We start from the raw sequence: 21,205 nt of genomic DNA on the forward strand, positions 1-21,205 counted from the left end.
TAACATCAAGCACAGTGATTTTGCTATCACACAATGTTACCTTACTAACTTAAGGCTTCTTCACAAAATAATTATCATATCTCAATTACCTAATATTTTCATTTGAAACCCAATTATGTAAAATAATAGAGATACCATAGTGATTTATTTTTGAGCATTTTTCATATATATGCATGGATAGGTAGGTAGAAAGATTATTTTAAAGAAACATTTTTAAATAATAGATGTTAAATACACCTCTGAAAAAGGACACATTTGTGAGAAGGTGAGCAAAGTGATCTCCAAAAGGCAATCACACTCTAATACTTGTGAAACCTGAGGCCACATGGACCCAAGGCTGCAGTTCGCCCCTCATCTCTTCCCACCCCTGGGTCCATCTCATACTATGAGGGAGCTTTATACTAATGCCTCTGTGACACCCTACTTCACACATACAAACTCAGACCATGCCTCTCCCCACACACCCCACCTCCATGCTCATACTAAAAGCAGGCTCTACAATTTGGACCAGGAATGGGGTATCTTGATTACCTCCAATGTGTGCAAGCATTGGATGGGCATTTCACGTTGGTCCTCATAAGCTTCACACCAACTCCTCACCCTTTGTAGAAGGGCACTGCAGGAGGACAGTGAGGTTAGGGTCTACTAGGGACTAAGAGTGGTACTGGAGTAAGTGTGATTTACAAAAGGGTATTTTCTAGAGGGCTATAGGTGGAGACAAGATGTGAAATAATGGTGTCAAAGGGGATCCTCATGTTCAGCACTTTCCCTAGTTTCTGTATTCAAGTGTCTTGTTCTAGAATAAAGAATGTCAAACTTTCCATGGAAGCAAGGAAGACAGGAACTAAAAACAGCTGTCATGGTGAACTCCATCCTGACCTAGGTGAAAAATTTGTTTCTCTGACTTGTAATGTCAACTATGGAAACAAATTTTTCCTTCAAATATGAGGTGTCTATCCTGTAGTCTATGTTCATTTTGCAAGAGACATGAACGTGCTGGATATAGACAGCATTATTTTATTAGAGGCAGACATATGTATATACTTACCAAACTGTTCATTTTTGAAGATGAAGAACCTGCTCTTTGCTTTCTTAAACTATTAACTTCTTCTATATTTCCATCTTTCGGTTTCAAAATCATTCTGCTACTCCCTGCAGTGCCTTCTGACGAGGATCGCAGTCTCCTCTCTATAAATCTTCCTTCACGAAATGGACTGAGACTACTGGCAAGAACTATGGAAAGGAAAATAAATAAAAACGAAAGTAAATATTTAAATGTAGTTTTTACAAATGTCCCACTGAAAGATCATGGAGAACTCTTAGTGTTATTCAAAGCTTCTCTATCACAAGAAAACTTTTAAATGTATAGCATCAGTTTAGTTCACTTAATCATGTAATCTCTTTGAAGCCCAAAACTTTTGGAGTCATCCTTCGTTGCTTCGTAGCTCACATTAATCACATAAATGAATCCTGTCCTTATTTCCTTCAAACTGTATACAGAATCTGATTCCTTCTACCTCTCCTTCTAAGACCCTGGACCAAACCCAATCTATGCTTGCTTGGTTATTGCAATATTTTTTACAATTCTCCTACCTCTGCCTACTCCCATCTGTCTCTCCACCCCCAACACAATCTACATTCCACATAGTAGCCAGAATGATATACTTAAAACATAAGTGAGAGCCATCACCACCACTCCTCTAGCCAAAAGGTAATGTTTTTCAAATGGCATAACAAATTCTTCATTAATATGACCCATATGACTGCTCTCTCTGTCCCCAAACCAGGGACAGGAGGAGCACCCTGTTCACCTGCTCACCTCTGCAACCTCATGTCCTGCTCTCCCCTCCATCACTCTGCTCATGCCACACTGGACTCTTGCTGCTCTGGTACATCACTGCATGCTCCAGCCCTACACAGCCTTTGACCCACAACCTTGCACTAATATATTTCTCTCAAATATCTGTATGACTTATTAAGTTCCTTCAAACCTTTACCAATATGTTACCTTGGGTATCATCCTGTTACATTTAAAATTGCAAACTGGAATCCCACCTCTGCTTCCTAAGCCTTTATTCTGCTTTAAACTTACCCTCAGCAGTTATCACCATCTGATATATATAGCATGTTAACTGAGTATCCCCAGTAGAAAGTAAGCCTCAGGAAGGCAGGGATCTAGGCCTGTTTTGTGTATTGCTACAGCCCTAGTGCCTAACATAGTGTTAAAACAATAAATATTTGCTGAATGAATGAATGAGTAAATGAAAAAATTGTTCCAATTAGGCTCATCTACTAGTTTAAAAACTGTCCAGAATCTATTAGTCCAATATATAGCAGTTCTTTTTAAATAACTTTTTAAGCCAATGAATAAAAGTTAAATTGCCAGATAACTCATTAGTTCTGATATGATTGTACACCTAATACACTTAGATGTGTATCAAGTACTAGCTTAAATGTTTCATACAAAATACAAACTAAATTTAGCATTATGAAAGTTAGTGTCTATAGCAACTCTTTATTAGATAAAATACATTTACTTAGCTGTTTTTAAAATTTTAAACTTCAAAACTATAAAATCCTTATAAATAGCACATGAATATTTTCACAAACTAAGTATACTGTCCTTGTTGACATTACCAGCTTATTTATCCAAGAACAGCCAACACATTATCAAATCAGCAAAATTAATGTGTTATTGTGATACAAATAGATCCCAATCAACATATTAATAGTCTCCAAGATAACTGATCATTCTCTAATTTCCAGAGAGAGAAAAATATGCAGTATTTAATTAGGCTTTGAGGAAAGTCATCATTACTAAATAAGAATTAGATATGTCAGGATAATTGCATTCCTATCTCTTTTTTATATAATTTTAAAACTTCCTGGCTTTCAATATCAAGTCCATCATTTGCTAACTATGTGACCCTATAAAGTTATTTAACTTACTATAAATTTTAGTTATTAATATGACATGCAAAATTTTTATAAGGACTATATGAAACAGTGCATGCAATCTTCTTAGTACATTTTTGGGCACATATTAATTATACAAAAGGGTAACCATCATTAATATCATCATCATTATCATATTCTCATGATTATATTACAGGTAAAGGAGCTAGGCATGTATGACTAAAGCCAAGACCACAGACAAGAATACAAAGTTCCAAAAATGGACAAACATGGTCAGGTGCATAAAAGTGATCTTGTATCAAATGAGAAAAGTATTAAGACAGCTGGAAAATTAACTCATGCATTTAAAACTTTAAAATTCTATGTTTATAGAGGAACTTTATAATCCTATTACTCGTGACATTATGTCACATAAATTTTATTTAATATTTTAAGTCATGACATGTAGTAAAGCATGGTTATGGAGAGCCGGAGCTTTGGATTCAGAGAGTTGTAATTTGACTGCACTACTTACCAGCTGTATGATTCTTTAGCCTCTGTTTTCACATTTGTAAAATGGGAAACATGGGAGCCTACCTCATAGGATTTATATCCCAATAAATGAATTATTAGTTTTGTGATTGAGGACACACAGTTTATCTTTGCTCCCATCTTCTTGCCTGCAAAATAGCTTATAATAATAGTAGCAATTTCAATCATTTTAATTAATGTATATAAAGTATACAGAATAATATCTAGGACATAATAATCACTTCCAAATTTGGGAAAAATATTAGTAGCAGTAGTAGCATTAACGATAGTACAGAAAAAGGATTAAAATATGTCTAAGATAACCCAGCAGGTGGTATATATTCAAAAATTTTCTTGAACTGAATTTCATGTTAAAAAAACAAAGTTTTCTGTAGCCATATTACAGTAATTGACATATACTAACACTTTTTTTAAACTAAAGAGAAGGTGTCCAAAGTTGCACAGTTAATGTCAGAGGCAGAGTTGAAACCTGTCTCCAGCTTCCAAAGATAGGTTTTTTAAGCTTACAATTCTGTTGTATCTAGAGATAGGAATTATTTATGTTGAAACATGGATCCTATTTAATAATGAAAGCTTAGTTAACAAAGGAAATTATAAAATTTGTATTAAATTATACTAATTTGTATTAATTTAAATTAATGTATTAAATTATACAAATTTTATAGTGATTTTAGCTGGAATATATCCATTTCATTAAATAAGAAATACCAAGCCTCTATAATAAACTCTATAAAAGACAGGCCTTACTTTGGAGAAATCCACATTGCAAACAGAATTACTTTCCGTTCACTTTCTTCTCAAGGTGCTCCAATAAACACCATAACTAAGAGGCTGCTTCTTAGTTACGGATAACATAAGTAAGAAAAAATGAGTAATATTGCTGAATTACATTTTCAGCATAATACAATTGATGTAAGTTTAAAATCAAGCAGGGGAAATATTTAACACAAATTATGAATAGGAAACCATTTCGAAAGTGAAAAACATGACAAGATGTGGTTTCCATTCATGAGATGGAATAAGAAAACTGAATAAATTATAATGAAAATTAATTCATATCATTTGTTATACAAAGAAAATCAGCATACCTTTGGCAGGATTTGCTTCATATCCATATGACGTTTTGTTAAAAATATGATGATCACCAGAAGTAGGTATTATCTTTGAATCTGAAATAGGATGGATCCCTTTTACATGTTCAGCTATTGCTTTATGTTGCTCATAAAATCCACGTTTCCTTGGGGAGTTTGTCCCCAGCATTGTTTCACCATTTTGTAACCCTATATTTTCTTCTCTTTCAGTATCTGCTGGTAGGTTACTCTCTGAGTGGCTCACACTTGTAGCAGGTAGTTCAGCAATTTGTAATAACACTTCCTTCTGATTAGCAGCAGAGGTTTCTGGTAAGGAATTAGATTTAGTGCTACATTGACCCTCCAACCTATATTTCCCAGGAGACATAATTGCACAGGGAACAGTTCCCATGAGTTCTGTTGTTGTCTTTGTAACAGCAGCAGAATTGAGAGACATCTGAGAGGTAGAATCATTGTGGCCAAAGTTGTCACAGTGGGATGCCATGCTTCCACTTTTAGAAAATGCATCCGTTTCAGACACAGAATCTTCAGTCAAGGCTAAAAATTCTGAAGGTGTCTGAGCTGTGGTAAGATCAGCAGAAAGCAAAGGAGATTGTAAAGAGCTTCCTGCCCGTTCTGTTACATCCACAGAACAGGATGGCGAAGCTCTTACTAATACAGGTTCTCTCTCTTGGTACTGTGTAACTTCCAGTGAGAATTCAGACTGTTGTACCAATGAAATGGATTGGCTCTGTAGAACTGGCTTAGAAAATTTATAGTGAGATGAAAAAGATTTAGGGAGTAGCTTCCTTGTTGACTGCTTAATGGAACGGCGAGTTTGGTCTTCTGTGAAACCAGAATCATCCCCTTCACTTTTGCCAGAACTTAGACAATTTATAAAGACATTCTTGTTAGTTGAGTGCTCTTTTTCCCTTTCAAAATCCTCTGTCAAAGATCTTGTTATCTTCTTATTTCGTGAACTACTAAAACCAACAGAATGTCTTCCCCTGGTCTTAATATGTTCTTCCAAACTCAGTTTCTGCATATTGCTGTGACCAGGTTGAGCACCATTTGAAATACTAAGGTTCTGGTTGGTAGGCTCTTGCTTAGGCTCACTCCCCTTTTTATGGTGGAAGCTAATGGAAGGAGTACGGAATATGCTCCTCCGTTTACCTGTGCTACCTGAGCTTGAGTTAGTGCTGGAAGGAGAGGAACTGTGGACACCAACTGTATTACTGGAAGAAGGTGAAGAAGGAAGAGAATCATGTCTTCTGCTAATACTTCTTCTGAATATTGGCAACCGGGAGACCAGGGTAGATCGTCTTGATCCTGAGTCCCCCATTGGGACTCGAAGGCTTGCACTGTGAAAGCCAACTTAGCAGCCTGAGAAAGGTTAAAACAAAAACAACAAGTCAATAGAATTCAACTACAAATAATACATTTTAAAACAAAATATTGCTTTTCAAGACATGAAATAGAATTTGGTTTATACTAAGACAATAAATAACAAAAATCTGATACCTAATAAACATTGTTGAATTTATAAGTAGTAAAAATGATCCAATAACTAGTATTGATATTCTATAATGATGCAAACATTTTAAGATTAACAAAAATATTTAAAGTTTATTCAAGAGTGTTGGCTTTGGAGACACCAGGTATTTAAGACCCAGACTTACTACTTATAGCTGTTCCATAATTTTGGTAAACTGTTTATTCTTAACTTTTTATGTTTATTTATTTAGATGCAGTAGGCACATGACAGACATAATAATTTCTGTCTGGGTAAATGCCCCACCATGACTCCTGTCAGAGACCACTAGAAGTATTTTCATTTTACACCACATGACTCAACAAGTTACTGACGCGAGCTCAACAGAATCACAAACAAGACAATGGTATAGCCTGACGCTACAATCAGCACTCAAAGAAAAGCCAATGGCTACAGACTTTTTTTTCTTCTCTTTTTTTTTAAATTATGCTTTAAGTTCTAGGGTGCATGTGGACAATGTGCAAGTTAGTTATATATGTATTCATGTGCCATGTTGGTGTGCTGCACCCATTAACTCGTCATTTACAATAGGTAATTCTCTTAATGCCATCCCTCCCCCCTCCCCCTACCCCATGCCAAGTTTGATTTGGGAAGCTGAGAGATGAGCAGGCCATTGGAAGAAGAAACTAAATCACAAAGATATAACGCAGGGTTATAAACAAGTTAAACTTATGAGAGAACCACAGGTATCAGTTGAAGAAAATACTTGAGTAAAAACTAAGACAGTTGGTAACCTTGAGAGAAGTGAGAATACATACTGAGAGAATCAGAAGCATAGAACATTTATGAACCATATTAATGTCAGTATATTCAGGGTATCAATGGAGAAGATAAAGGAGGAGGAGGACAAGAGTTAGGAGACGTGGCAGCTACAACTCATCAACTGTGATGTACCAGGTACTTTCCCACAGATTATCTCTTTCACACCTTATATTTCTAGAAATAGGTAATAAGACTATGAACATTTTACAACAAAAAAGCAACTTGCATAATGTCATTCAGCCAACACCTGGTAAAGCAGGAATAAAAAACCCTACAGGGTCAGCTCCTAATCAGCATGATACATACTGCATTCACTAAAGTAATTAGTCATGAACTCCTACTGCTGAATGAAGGCCCAGCTATGTTTCTACATCAAGGATTCAAACTTTTACAGCAAATATTGCTATTCTAGTGACTGCCATTTTTCACTGATTTTTAAACTGTACCTGATTTGGTTGCTGTTTTGTTTATGAGTTTTGCTTAATCCTTCAACTGTAATGCAATCTCTCCCTTTGTAAATTGAATCAGACTCTGTTTCATTTTCTTAGTTTTTACAACCAAAACTACCTGACTAAAAATTAACAAATACTATACAAAATTTAAAATCCTCTATTTTATCATCCTTATAAATATGAGAACTGATCAAGTAAAATACTTTCATTTCTTTGAACAAGTATGTGACAAAAATGACAAATATTTGCTTTCAGATATGCATTCATAAGTATTTAATATTTTTCTCCAAACAACATAAAATCTAACATATTTGTATTATAAGATTTTTAGTGGATGATTTTTCACTACAGTCAATGAATTTAATTTTAAAAATTGATTTTATTTTTAATTGACAGATGACAATTGTATATACTTATGAGGTATAATGTGTCTTGATATGTATTAATATTATGAAATAATTAAGCAAATTACCTATCACCTCATACACATATCATTTTTTGTAGTGACAGCACTTAAAATCTACTCTTTTAGCCATTTTGAAATATGTAGTACATTAACTATAGTCACCATGCTGTCTTATCAACCTGTAAAACTTATTTCTCCTGTCTAACTGAAACTCTGTACCCTCTGAACATTATTTCCCCATTGCCCTGGCCCCGACACCCCAGCACCCCCGTCCTACCATCCCGGGGCCTGGTAACCATTCTACTTTCTACTTCTATGAGTTTAATTATTTAGATTCCATATATAAGTGAGATCATGCAATATTTGTCTTTCTGTGTCTAGGTTATTTCATTGAGCATAATGTCCTCCAGGTTCATCCATCTTGTGACATGTGACAGAATTTCTTTTTTAGGCTGAATAGCATTTCATTATATATATAAACCACATTTTCTTAATCCATTCATCCACAGATGTACACTTAGGTTTGTTACGTATCTTGGCTATCGTGAACAATGATGCAATAAGCATAGGAGTACAGATATCTCTTTGACATTCTGATTTCAATTGTTTGGCTATATACCCAAAAGTTGGATTGCTGGATCATATGGTAGTTCTGTCTTTAGTTTTTGAGGAACCTCCATACTGTGTTCCATAGAGGCTGTGCTAATTTACATCCCCACCAACAGTGTGCAAGAGTTCCCTTTTCTCCATATGAATTTGAATTTAAATCAAACTATATGTGAACCACTCCAAAACATTTCAGTATTCTTGTAAGGCTTTGCTTGAAGAAAACCTAAAACATAAACAGACATTTTAGCTCTTAAAATTTTTCACAAATAAAAATGTGTGATTTTCCTCACAGCTTAGATTTTCCAAAGTGTATACAATGAATAATACATTTTTTCATGACTATATTCTTTAAAATGGTTTAACATCATTCACAGCCACGATTTTTTCACTTATATGCAACATTTATTTCCATTCAATGCCTATTGAAGAATTTTGCTCTAATTAGAATATAATCAACCATAATGATTTGCAGCTGGTTGTGAACCTACAGACTTCAATGCATGAATGTCAAGATATCAACCATCATTACTGAAATACTCAAATTTACGTATATTAAAATAAGTATTGGCCATTTTTAAAGTATTTCCTGCATTTGGATCAGCACTAACAGTAAATGAGGCCGGGCGCGTTGGCTCATGCCTGTAATCCCAGCACTTTGGGAGGCCAATGTGGGCAGATCACGAGGTCAGGAGATCGAGACCATCCTGGCTAACACGGTAAAACCCTGTCTCTACTAAAAATACAAAAAATTAGCCAGGCGTGGTAGTGGGCGGCTGTAGTCCCAGCTACTAGGGAGGCTGAGGCAGGAGAACGGCGTGAACCCAGGAGGTGGAGCTTGCAGTGAGCCAGATCAGGCCACTGCACTCCAGCCTGGGTAGACAAAAAAAAAAAAAAAAAAACACCAACAACAACAGTAAATGAAAGAGTCAGTCCCATAACTCTTTAGCAAGTATTCAAAGGACTCAACTAATGAAAAAAAATTTAAAACAATTTTAAAATCACTCTTGCTCCTAAATACTTAATGAAAACCACCAGACTTCCACTGGGCACAGATAATCTATTTAGGCCAGTGATATGTTTGTCCTAGTTTCTTTAAGTAAAAACATCATAGATACTAAAAGATATCATCTGCACATTATTGAATAACCTGGAGTAGATATAAATCTACTAGAGATAAATACCCTTCACATGTCTTTTATTTTTAATATGAACTCGTATTTCCCTTGAGAGTTTCTCAGCTAAATAAGAGGAAAATAGACTATAGGTCAAGATTATCCATATTCTTTAGGAAGCCTCTTTAAGGCTTGATGCTGTCTACATCTCCAGATTCATTAGTCCTCTCCTCACACTTCATGCTCCACTTACACTGATGACTGCCATTTTCTTATCTTTCTTTCCTTTTCCTTTTTTTTTTTGTTTTTGTTTTTGTTTTCTTTTGTTTTGTTTTTGGAGACAAGGTCTTGCTCTGTCACCCAGGCTAGAATGCAGTGGAGCAAACATAGCTAACTACAGCCTCAAATTCCTGGGCTCAAGCCATCCTTCTACCTCAGCCTCCCAAGTTGCTGGGACTACAGGCATACAGCATCATGCCCAATTAACTTTAAAAAAAAATTTCATAGAGACAGAGTCTTGCTATATTGCACAGGCTGATCTCAAACTCCTGGCCTCAAGCAATCCTCCTGCCTCGGTGTCCCAAAGTGTTAGGAGTACAGGCATGAGCCACTGCACTTGATCATGACTGCCATATTCTGATCACTTTCACCTTCAAGACCTTTGGAGATTTGGGTCCCCCAGCTTGGGATGCCCTTCCTGTAACTCCATGGCAAAAGCCTCCTACTATTATAACATTGCCCCTTCCAAGTTGCCATCCCTGACACTCCTTCCTTACCTGACACCCCATTCCCATTGTCTCTCATTTTGGACCTGGTACTCCTCCTTTACGTATGCTCAAGTATTAGCTTACATAGTAAGCATCTGTTTATTTATCTCAATTTACTATTTTGTCTTAAGTTTCTTAATGCCAAAAACCATTTCTCCTTGCTTTGATATCAGTGCCTGATAAAATCAAATATGCAATTTGTACCTATAGAGTACATAGATTTTAAAAATGATGTTTTAACTTCAACACTTCAGGATTTCAAACCTACATAAATATATTTTCTGTCTCACTGCCATGAATAAATCTTATAATCCTGAGGGTAATTATGCTGAATTACAACTTTTAGAGATGCATATTTATTAAAAGCCTTCCAAAGTGTAAAAAGTTCAATAATCTGAAATTTGATAATAAGCAGTTGAAAACATGAAAAAATAATGCTGAATAAGTTTAATGAAACAATATGTCATCACAGCAACTTCAATTATTCATGAAAGATAAATGTAACAATATCATAACTGCTAATTTTATTTCTTTTTACTACAATTTTTTTTTTTTTTTTTTTTTTTTTGAGACGGAGTCTTGCTCGGTCGCCCAGGCTGCAGCGCAGTGGCGCAATCTCGGCTCGCTGCAAGCTCCGCCTCCTGGGCTCACGCCATTCTCCTGCCTCAGCCTCCGGAGTAGCTGGGACTACAGGCGCCCGCCACCACGCCCGGAGAATTTTTTGTATTTTTAGTGGAGACGGGGTTTCACCGTGTTAGTCAGGATGGTCTCGATCTCCTGACCTCGTGATCCACCCGCCTCAGCCTCCCAAAGTGCTGGGATTACAGGCGTGAGCCACTGCGCCCGGCTACAATGTTTTTTTGCTTTTTTTTTTTTTTTTTTTGAGACGGAGTCTCGCTCTGTCGCCCAGGCTGGAGTGCAGTGGCGCAATCTCGGCTCACTGCAAGCTCCGCCTCCCGGGTTCACGCCATTCTCCTGCCTCAGCCTCTCCGAGTAGCTGGGACTACAGGCGCCCGCCACCACGCCCGGCTAATTTTTTTTGTATTTTTAATAGAGACGGGGTTTCACCGTGGTCTCGATCTCCTGACCTCGTGATCCGCCCGCCTCGGCCTCCAAAAGTGCTGGGATTACTATAACAGTTACCTTTAATCCCTTAGCAAACCTTGTATATATTTTTATAAATTTCCAAATTGGATAAAATAAACATCTTTTCTCAATTCTTATCTAATATTTCTCGATTCAGAAGTCACAGTCACTTTAATAATAATAGGTCTTAAAAATATAAAGGTTGAACTAGACCTATCCATTATCTAGGGGTCTTTATTACCATAAACGTTATTTTATTTTGAAAAAACAAATTTGTTACATAAGAGAAGTGTTTTTTAATTATATCTTTAATGCTATGTAAATAAACAAAAGATAAGATTAATTTGAAGACAATACTACTACACAAATGTCTACAGACCCTATTAGAAATAAAACTCAGTTTGATCTCTTAGAAATTTACAATGGCAACCTGAAGAAATAGTACTTTTGTTCTTTAGCACCAGGATTCAACAAAAGGCTTCCAGAAGGTACAGTACTTTATTCAATGACCTCTACAACCTTAGTAAACACAATCATTACCCTTAACAGAGTACCACATTATAGGAGGATCTATCCTAAATAAAATTAGAGTCAAATTTCTTATTTGATATGGTTGAAGAAGACATGAATGCCAGTTAAATGATTCATAATTTGGACATGGATCATTAATATGTTACCTACTTAAAATTGGACTAAAAGTAAAATATATTACATAATTAAGACATTTTAAAATTATTCTCTGGGTGCAGTGGTTCATGCCTGTCAATCCCAACACTTTGGGAGGCTGAAGCAGGAGGATAACTTGAGCCCAGGGGTTGGAGACCAGCCTGAGCAACATAGGGAGAGCCCATCTCTAAGAAAAAAAAAAAAAAGAAATTAATTAACTAGGCATGGTGGCACACACCTGTTGTCCCAGCTACCTGGAAGGCTGAAGTGGGAGGATCACTTGAGCCTTGGAGGTCAAGGCTGCAGTAAACCACAATAGCACCATTGCACTCCAGCCTGGGTGACAGAGCTAGACCCTGTCTCAAAAAAAAAAATACTCTTTCTTTTGTGATTCCAAATGCATAAATTAACCAACAGCATAAAACAGTCCTGCAGGGTTTCAGAGCTGTATCATCTTAGAAGCTGACTACCATATACTTAAATAGGTCTATCTGTCTGTACAGGTAAAAGGAAAGCAAAATTGCCTTCACTTTTCTTCTTTCTCATTGCTTTTCAAATATTTTCCTAAATTTGGACACCCCTCATATTTTTTCATTATGAGTCAGAGCTGATGATGTGACACCTGGTCTCATATATGAGATAATCCTAAGTATTCTTTGTCTCTCTTAATTACCTCTTACGCACACATGCAATTGGCACTTAAATGCAAGTACTACCACTTACTAAGACTATAAACTGGAACATCAATAATAATTATTTTATAGAGTTTTTTAAGAATGAGAAGATACTACATCACAAAGACACTAACACACTGCTTGGCACAGAGTAGATATAGAGCTCTGCCTTTTCTGATGAAATATATTCAAGCAAGAGGTACATGATGGTGTAGCTCTTAGAATAGTTATGAAAATCATCTACCTAACAAAACATGTGTCCCAACAAGTCTATTAAAAATCACCTAAAATAATACTGAAAAGATGTATATAATGTGAGATCAGTAGTCTGACCTCTTGTAATCAAATTCCCTAAATTTATATTTTTATTGGCATTTGAAAACAAATTATCAATACTTGACATGTTTAGGGGAATGCTGCATAAGTTAAATCTGGTCCCAGCCAGATTCTTTCTCAGAAAAACATTCAGAAAATAACCTGGTAGAGCCTAAATGACCACACTAAAAAGAAAATCTTCCATTATACTTGGTGAAAATAAAAGAAGATCCACAAAAAAAAAAAAATATATTTCCCAGGTAATAATTTTAACATTAAGAAAATGATGGCAGAAAATTAGTAATATGTAAACATATCAAAGGACATTGATGAATTTTTACCAAAATAAGTAGGATATCAGCTTGAAGTAATTTCCCAGTGCTACCTAATTATATCATTTAACCCAGATTTAAACAGGGCTCACACTTGTGAGGGTTCTTGCAGTCCAGGCTCTTTCTACTAGAAAGACCGTGCTATCTACATCTCAACACTTTTTCAGTTTATCTCTAAATGCATTTCCAAAATGTTTTTCTGTTTCCCCTTAAATAAATGAGAAAATAATGGAGGCATTTTTAACAGCTAAATGACTCCCACAACACTGACGAAGGCCACTTCTGCCAGTAAGGTCAGTGAGGAGAATATGAGACACATTAAAAGGATGGCTAATCTGGACCAAGTGGGTGATCAGTCACAGAAAAGAGAATGAGATTGTCAGCCTAAGGTAGAAAAAGCCAGAGATCACATAATTGATTAGATATGTTTAATTAACAATTTATTAAATTTGCATATAATTTAGCCATATTGAGTACACTAAGTTGTTCTCAACAAATAAACATAATAACCAAAACAAATAATTGCTTATATAAGAAATGTCTGTCTTTGGGTCACTCCTAAAAATGAATTGACACAAAACATGGTATATTAGCAAAGACAGATTGTCTCTGATTATATTTGTATAAATCAATCCCCCAGATAAAAAGAGAAAGAGGGTGAGTGGTGTGCAAGTAGCATGACAATGGGAACAGCTACAAAAGGAAAGAGGAACACATTTGAAAGAAATTATTCTAGCAGGATTTAGGAAAGCAGATGAGTCCTTTGGATTAATTAAGAGATGATGATATATATTTAGAAAGACATAAGTTACACATTTATATACGTAATCTGAATACTCAGGCAGATATGATCTTAGTTCTCTAATGACCAGAAGAAACAGAGAGAAAAGAGAAATAAAGAAAGATGGGCTTTGGTCAGATTTAGAAAGAAGTTAGTGGTAAAAGAAGAAAGAAGTGTAAAAGCATATGACCCAGGCTTAAGTAAATAATAAAAGGCACATTTATGTTTAAAGAATCTTACAGTTGCATGTACTAAGGTTTAGACACAGTGAATGCATAACTTAAGAATTCAGACTCTGATACAAGAACAGCTGGGTTTAAATTCAGCATACGTTTAAGAGCTGTGTGACTTTAGGGTAACTTAAATAAATGACGTAACCTCCTTGAGCTTGAGCTTCTTCTTGGGGATCACAGTAGCAACTGCCTTGAAGAATTGTTCAGAAAAGCAAATGAGTTAATGCAATAAAGCACTTAGAACATGGTTTAGTAATAAACAGGGTTTATTGACTGATGCTCAATAAGTTATATATCATAATCAATTAACTATGCTTGTGCTGTTTTAGAGCAAAGATGTTTTCCTTAGCTTATAACTTTCCCCAACCTTTTCTGCTGTAAGTTCTAATTCTGTCTTCTCCCAGACTAGTACTGTCACTTTCTGAGCCAATCCCGAAAAGCACGGAAAAAGTATCAGAGGCTGCAGTATCCACATGCTAATGAGGCTTGGATTAGTACCTCTATCTTATATCACTGAAGAAATAGTGATGGAGCCAATATTACAAACATTTTTAAACCTGTCTGTTACAAATAATTTTATTTAGCCATGCCTTCCTTGCTTTTGACGCAAAATATTTGACCACATTGATCACTTTGACTGCACATGACTGAATAATTGTTCACTGTCAACAAAATAGTTCAGACAAGGAGCAAAGAACTGACAATATTATGACCATTCAAAGACTGTCTCAGAGTCTGAATATCATTTCCAAAAGCTGAATTTGATAAATTTGTTGAGGGGTGGCAATGTCAGTATAACAAAAATACAACTTTAAAGAGGATAGCACACATCTTAAAATATATAATATGTTTATTAGTAAAGAGCAGTTGTATTTTTTTTTTATAATTATATCTTCCATTGGTGAATTGGCTTGATTTTAAAACACTGATTTCAAAAATAACGTCATCACAGGTCCAGGATAGATTTCCTAGAAGCAGTAAGGAATTCTTGTTCAAACATGAGAAGCTGATTAAAGAAAGAAAGTCTAATAAGATGGGGACACTGGGGATAACTGGAGAAGAAGCTAAGCCAGGATGTTGTCAAAAACTGGACACTAGCTTCAGACTGATCCCATGGGAAAGCTCTGGAGCACTAATTTATACATTAAGATGGGGGCTGGTCTTTGGTATCCTATGCCAGTCAGAGAATTAATATCTAGAATATATAAAGAACTATAAATCAGTAAGAAAAAGAATCTAAAAGCAAAAATAAATGAGCAAAGAATAAGAACAAGTAATTCCTGAAAGAAGAAACACAAATCACCAATGAATATATTTTTAAAATACTCAAACTCATTAGTAATCGGGGAAATAGAAAGAACTCCTATAAGCCAGTGAGAAACAGAAAACCCAAAGAATAAAAGGGAGCAAAGAACAGTAACAGGAAATTTACAGAAAAGGAAATATAAATCACTAATCAACATATGAGCAGATATTCAACTCCATTATTAATCAGAAATAAATACAATATTTTTCATTCATAACTTTTTAAAACTTAATAATATCAGGTTTGGTGAAAAAGTAGTACATATAGACAGACACTTACAAAGAAATCCAAATTGTTAAAGTCATTTTAAAATTAAAATTATTTATCAAAATATAAAATGAAAAAAAATTTTACTTCTCAGCATTTATCCTAGAGTAATACTCACAGGTCTGCTCGAAGAAGCATGTACAGGGATATTCAGGCTTATTGTAGTGAAAATATAAAATAATATAAATGTTCACTAATAAGAGAATTTTTAAAATTCTAAAAATGGTCTATTTATTCCACAGCATAATATATAGGAGCTAAATATATAAGGTCAAAGATATGAACAAACAAAGGAAAATTTTCCAAGGCATTGTGTTAATAACATCACATTGGTAAGTGATATACTATTCAGAATACATTTTATGTCAATTCAAAATTTATTATTAAATAGTATGTATAATATTAAATACTCTGCAGAATCATATATGTGTATGATTTTTTTTCTTCCAGAAAAAAAACTTGAAGGATGTACTTCAAAGCATTAACAGTGATTACCCTTAAAGAGGGCCTTTGAATTGAGGTTGTCGTCAACGGGGACATGGTGTTATATGCAATATGATGCTTCAACAATCAGAATGAATTCATGAATTACTTTTATATTTAAGACTTAAAAAATCAAAATAAGGGAGTATGAGATATATAGCCTATTTAAAAATTACAAAATATGGAAGGATATAGAAATACGCATGTAAATGTCTTAAAAGCAACTTGGAAGATACACAAAAATTATTAACAGTGGTTTCCACTGGGAAGGAATAGGAGATTCGGCATATCAGAAAATGCCTTTTCTAAAAATAATTTTACCAAGTTCGACAAAATACAAACAGCACTTCCTAGTGTTTTAATAATTGCTTCAATTTTTATAGTTTAATATAAAATATGTAAATAAATAAAACATATGGAAGTTCTAAGAATCCTTAAAATAATATAAAGACTTTGTATTTTTTTTTCCTTTTTATGGAGAACGAGGTCTCACTATACTGCCCAGGCAGGTCTCGAAATCCTGGGCTCAAGCTATCCTCCTGCCTCTGCCTGCCTAAGAGCTGGGATTACAGGCATGAGCCACTGCGCCCAGCAAGACTTTGTATTTTTTATTAAACTACATTTTAATAGTAAAATTTATACTTTATATAGATTTTCAATCCAAATGGTATCTGTTTATAAATTGGGATCAACTTTTCTAACAGCTCGGATTCTATTCGGTTTCACTATTGCAAGCTATTTCCTGCATCTTAGAAAAAAAGCCAATTTATTCTAATGACAATAATTCATCTAAAATGGCAGTGAGCCATAAGACACAAATAATTCACTCCAGGTTTTTCACAATCTTTTTAATGTTTAATATTTCCATATTACAAACAATAAACCACAATAGATTTTTCTACGTTGGTTAATAAATTTAAGTAATATGATGATTTAGAAGTATGTAGCATTATGACTTTTTCTCATTAATAACAAATTGATGCCATTATACCTCTTCCTTTCAAAGCTAGTTTGTCAGTTTATATTTTACTTATTTTTAAGTAAACTATGTATCTGAGATGCATGCTCTTTTGAGACATCTATAATGCTTCGTTTGTTTACTGTATATTAAAATGACTGGATTTGCCTTAAATTTTTTATTTTCTTTACTAAAAATAAAAATAAGTTTATAATAAATAACCTGCAGTTTCATTTACATAGCAGCAGAGGGTGCAGGAGATCTTCCTTTTTGACAGTAAAGTTAATTTTTTTATTGTAACTCTTATTGGGCATTTAATTATTAAAAATATCAAAAAATCCTTAAAGTATATTAACAAATTAAATCTTTTTAAAACAATTAGTATCTGATAAAAATAAATTGCCTTTTAGATCAAAGAAAAACTCGATTCAGCTTGAAAGCTTGAAACAACAGAATAATAAAAATCAGAGTTTCTAAAGTTTTTCTCTTATAAATATGTATAGGATCTATATTTTTAAAGGGATTCAGATTCATATATATATCAATTCAAATTTATTATTCATTTTTCTAATAGTTTCTTTTTTGTTTTTGAAACAACATCATGAACATATGTCAAATAAAACTACTGCTTTGTAGAAAACATGTTAGTGTAAAAGATGTATAAAGATGGTAACATTTTATTCTGATTATAAATTGTAAATATCACTTTATTTTTTATTGTATTAAACATACTCTATACAGCAGCTAATAGTAACAGATACAAATGTAAAGAAGAAAATGAAAAAACTATCTTATATCAATATAGGATGAATACCAAAGTCTGAGAAAAAGAATTTTAAAGTACTAATCAGAATACATGTTAGGATAGTAAATTAAAAAGTGGCTACATTGGACATTTATAATTATTTCTATGTCTGTGTGTGTAGAGTCAGTAATACAGACACCTGACAATAAAAATCAGTATAGGCAGTAGTATGGAATCTAACATTTTCAATGCATCTTCCAGTTCAAACGCAAATGTTAGATCAATAGAACTGAAAGTCAGCATTGGTCTGCTGAAAGGAAAAAAAAATATGAGTATATCCACAAACAATTGCAGCTTTTTTTTTTTATAAATGCTGTTATAGGTGTCTCCTATATAATGCTGACTGCAGCATGTTAAGGAATATGCTGATTTCCATTCAGTCATGTATTGGCATTGTGTACTAATTCTGTTAGAAACATGTGAAAAACAGAATCTTGGGTTTGGCTTTTTTAAAAGAGCTGTCTTTGAACTCAACATATAATGATCACATTCATTAATAACACTTTTACAACATATTTGTGGATATAATTTCTCTTGGGTTCTGTTTCTCTATTATTAAGATTAGAGAACTGATTAGATGAATTATGTGAGCCCCTCTGATTTATTAAAACATATGCATGCAGTCTGTGAAATTTAGTACACGTACAAATATACATACACACATATATACTCATAAACATATATATGAATATCATTTTTTCTAGTTCAAAGTTAACAACAAACTAGATTCAATATCCATAGATACGAAGGGAAAAATAATGTGTTATAAGCTATTACCACTAACACATAAATGTAGTGTGTTAGAGAAAAAGAGAGGAAAAAAAGAGCAAAATGATAGTAAAGAGAGTCAAAGTATGTCTGGGAATGCAGTGTATTTGTTATATGATAAAATTAGAAATGTGATGACAAGTTTGCCTTCCTCTTTTACTTTAATTGCTAATGTAATCAATGGGCTTAACCAAATCATATACCTTTTTTCTTACATTTCTGCTATTATTTAATATTTTGGTTTGTAATTCATGAGTTAGAACAGGGATATAGGTTTTAGAACCTAGGAAGGATGTCTGATACTTAACATATTTACATAATATAACATTCTAATAGAGTGTCAGATTGAAATTGTTTCAAGTTATGGAGAAATAAGTTTTAAATTGGTAGAAATGTTAAATATTATACCAATAATTGATTCACTCTAAATTCATAAATTTTATTTCAAAGTAGACTTTACTAAATATATTAAAGCATATTGTATTGCCTATATTGTTCTTTGACTTTAAAAGTTTTTTTAAAAGAAGTTACATAATGAAGATTATAATAAAGGAGATATAATAAATTTAGCTCATTTCTTTCCTTTCTTAAGAAAACCCTTTAAACTTTGTTAATAAATTCAGTAAATTGTCTTCTTTGAGACTATGGGCCTGCATCAAATATCACTATCAGGAATGACTAAATTATATTGAGTTTATACTAATATATTGCTAATTTGTCAGAATAATAGGTAAGAAAGCATTCATGAGAAAAGGACTTGTGTTTATGGCACAAGGGCCTTTTCAGCTGTACCCAGTAGCAAGGGTGATGTGACTGACTTGAGTGGCCACTAGGTGGGGATTTTGCATCTTGGAACATTTAAGGAGTTCTGCCTTGGTGACCAACTATTGCATTGAATTTTATATTTGGAAAATGAACTTGTTTTTGAGGATAATAAATGGAAACCTAAACTAATTAAGTACTTCACTCAGAAACATGCAAATAGTAGCTGCACTAACATTTATAGAACACAGTATTCCTGATAATGGAATTAAATCTAATCCAATCAAATAAAAGCAGAGACTCTCACTGCCAGAGATATGTCCTTATTTCAACCAAGTAAAAACACTCTTGCTCTGTAAGCATCTGATATCTCTTGTAATTGAATATTGTTTTATTTTTTATGACTTTGAAATAAAAATTGTTTTTAAGGAACTACACTGACATACTGTTTTCTCGTTTCCTTTTTGTGGTGTTTTCTGAGTCACAAATTCACTAGAAGAGGTGACCTCATATTTAATGAGTACATAGTTATCTCATTTTAATCCTTATAACAACTTTGTAGATAACTATAACTATTCTTATCAGATAAATAAATTTGGGTGCAGAAAAGTAAAGGTAAATCTACAATTTTAATCTAGATCTTGCTGATGCTAAAGACAAATTCGGAAATTATAACACTGTTGAATGCACAAAAAAGATATCCTGATATTACACATACAACAGTAACAATAACATCATATAATATTGCAAAATAATATTCTGAATGCTATTGCTGCTCTAGGAATGTTTCATTGGAAGTGGCTTAGTATTCCAAATTAGTATTCCAATGACAGATCCACTGTTAGGTAATCAAGAAAAGTTTTAAGTGACTTTCCAATCACTATAGTTCACAGGAAATACAGAAAATATTAATTCCACAGGAGAAAAAAAATGCAGCCACTAGCAAGAGGTTCAACAAAAAACAAGCGAGCGAGAGAGAGAGACAGTTGTACCGTCCTACAGATTTCCTCAGGCTAACAGTTGCATATTCAGAATTGAATACTAAACAAGTACTTATGTAGGATCTGAGAACATTTTGTGATTCAAAATAAAATATTCAAAGAAAGAAACAGACATCCTAGCTTAGACAGAGTGGAGAAAGAATATCATACAACAAACATAAGGGTACCCAGAAACTGGAAGGAAAACCTAAAAGAGACCCTATTTGCTTTGTTTGTAGAAAAACCACATACTGGCATTGGAATCCTATGTATATATTTCATAGCATATAGTATACACTATATATAAATGTTCAGTAATATAAAAACTAATTACTGATGAGAGTCAATGTTGCTCAAAACATTATTTTAACTTTCTTCTACACATCTTAGTATAGCATTCTGGTTTGGTCCTGTATAATATATGGGTTAACATTCCAGACTACAGTTAACAGTAATGGAATATACATTTCAAAATAGCTAGAAGAGAATAATTCAAATGTACCAGGAGTTAAAAATAAAGATAAATATTTAAGATGAGTATTCCAATTACCCAGATTTGATTATATAAGTATATCAAATATCACATGTACCCTAAAAATATGTACATCTAAT

The 21,205-nt window shown here is 33.8% G+C and overlaps 1 protein-coding gene across 4 annotated transcripts in view; it reads right to left on the reverse strand.

Annotated features, from left to right (window-relative positions):
* The window catches only part of CCSER1 (coiled-coil serine rich protein 1), a 1,484,089-nt gene that overhangs the window by 1,307,602 nt on the left and 155,282 nt on the right, over positions 1-21,205 (reverse strand). For all 4 annotated transcript variants that reach the window (XM_055296996.2, XM_055296998.2, XM_055296995.2 and 1 more), the window contains exons 2-3: positions 4,536-5,900; positions 1,049-1,233 (exon numbers count right to left, since the gene is read on the reverse strand). In XM_055296996.2, coding sequence (XP_055152971.2) covers positions 1,049-1,233; positions 4,536-5,859 — 1,509 coding nt within the window. In that variant the 5' untranslated portion in view covers positions 5,860-5,900. The remainder of the gene's footprint in view (positions 1-1,048; positions 1,234-4,535; positions 5,901-21,205) is intronic.

Source organism: Symphalangus syndactylus, chromosome 10 (genome assembly GCF_028878055.3).
Source record: "Symphalangus syndactylus isolate Jambi chromosome 10, NHGRI_mSymSyn1-v2.1_pri, whole genome shotgun sequence".
Lineage (NCBI taxonomy): Eukaryota > Metazoa > Chordata > Mammalia > Primates > Hylobatidae > Symphalangus > Symphalangus syndactylus.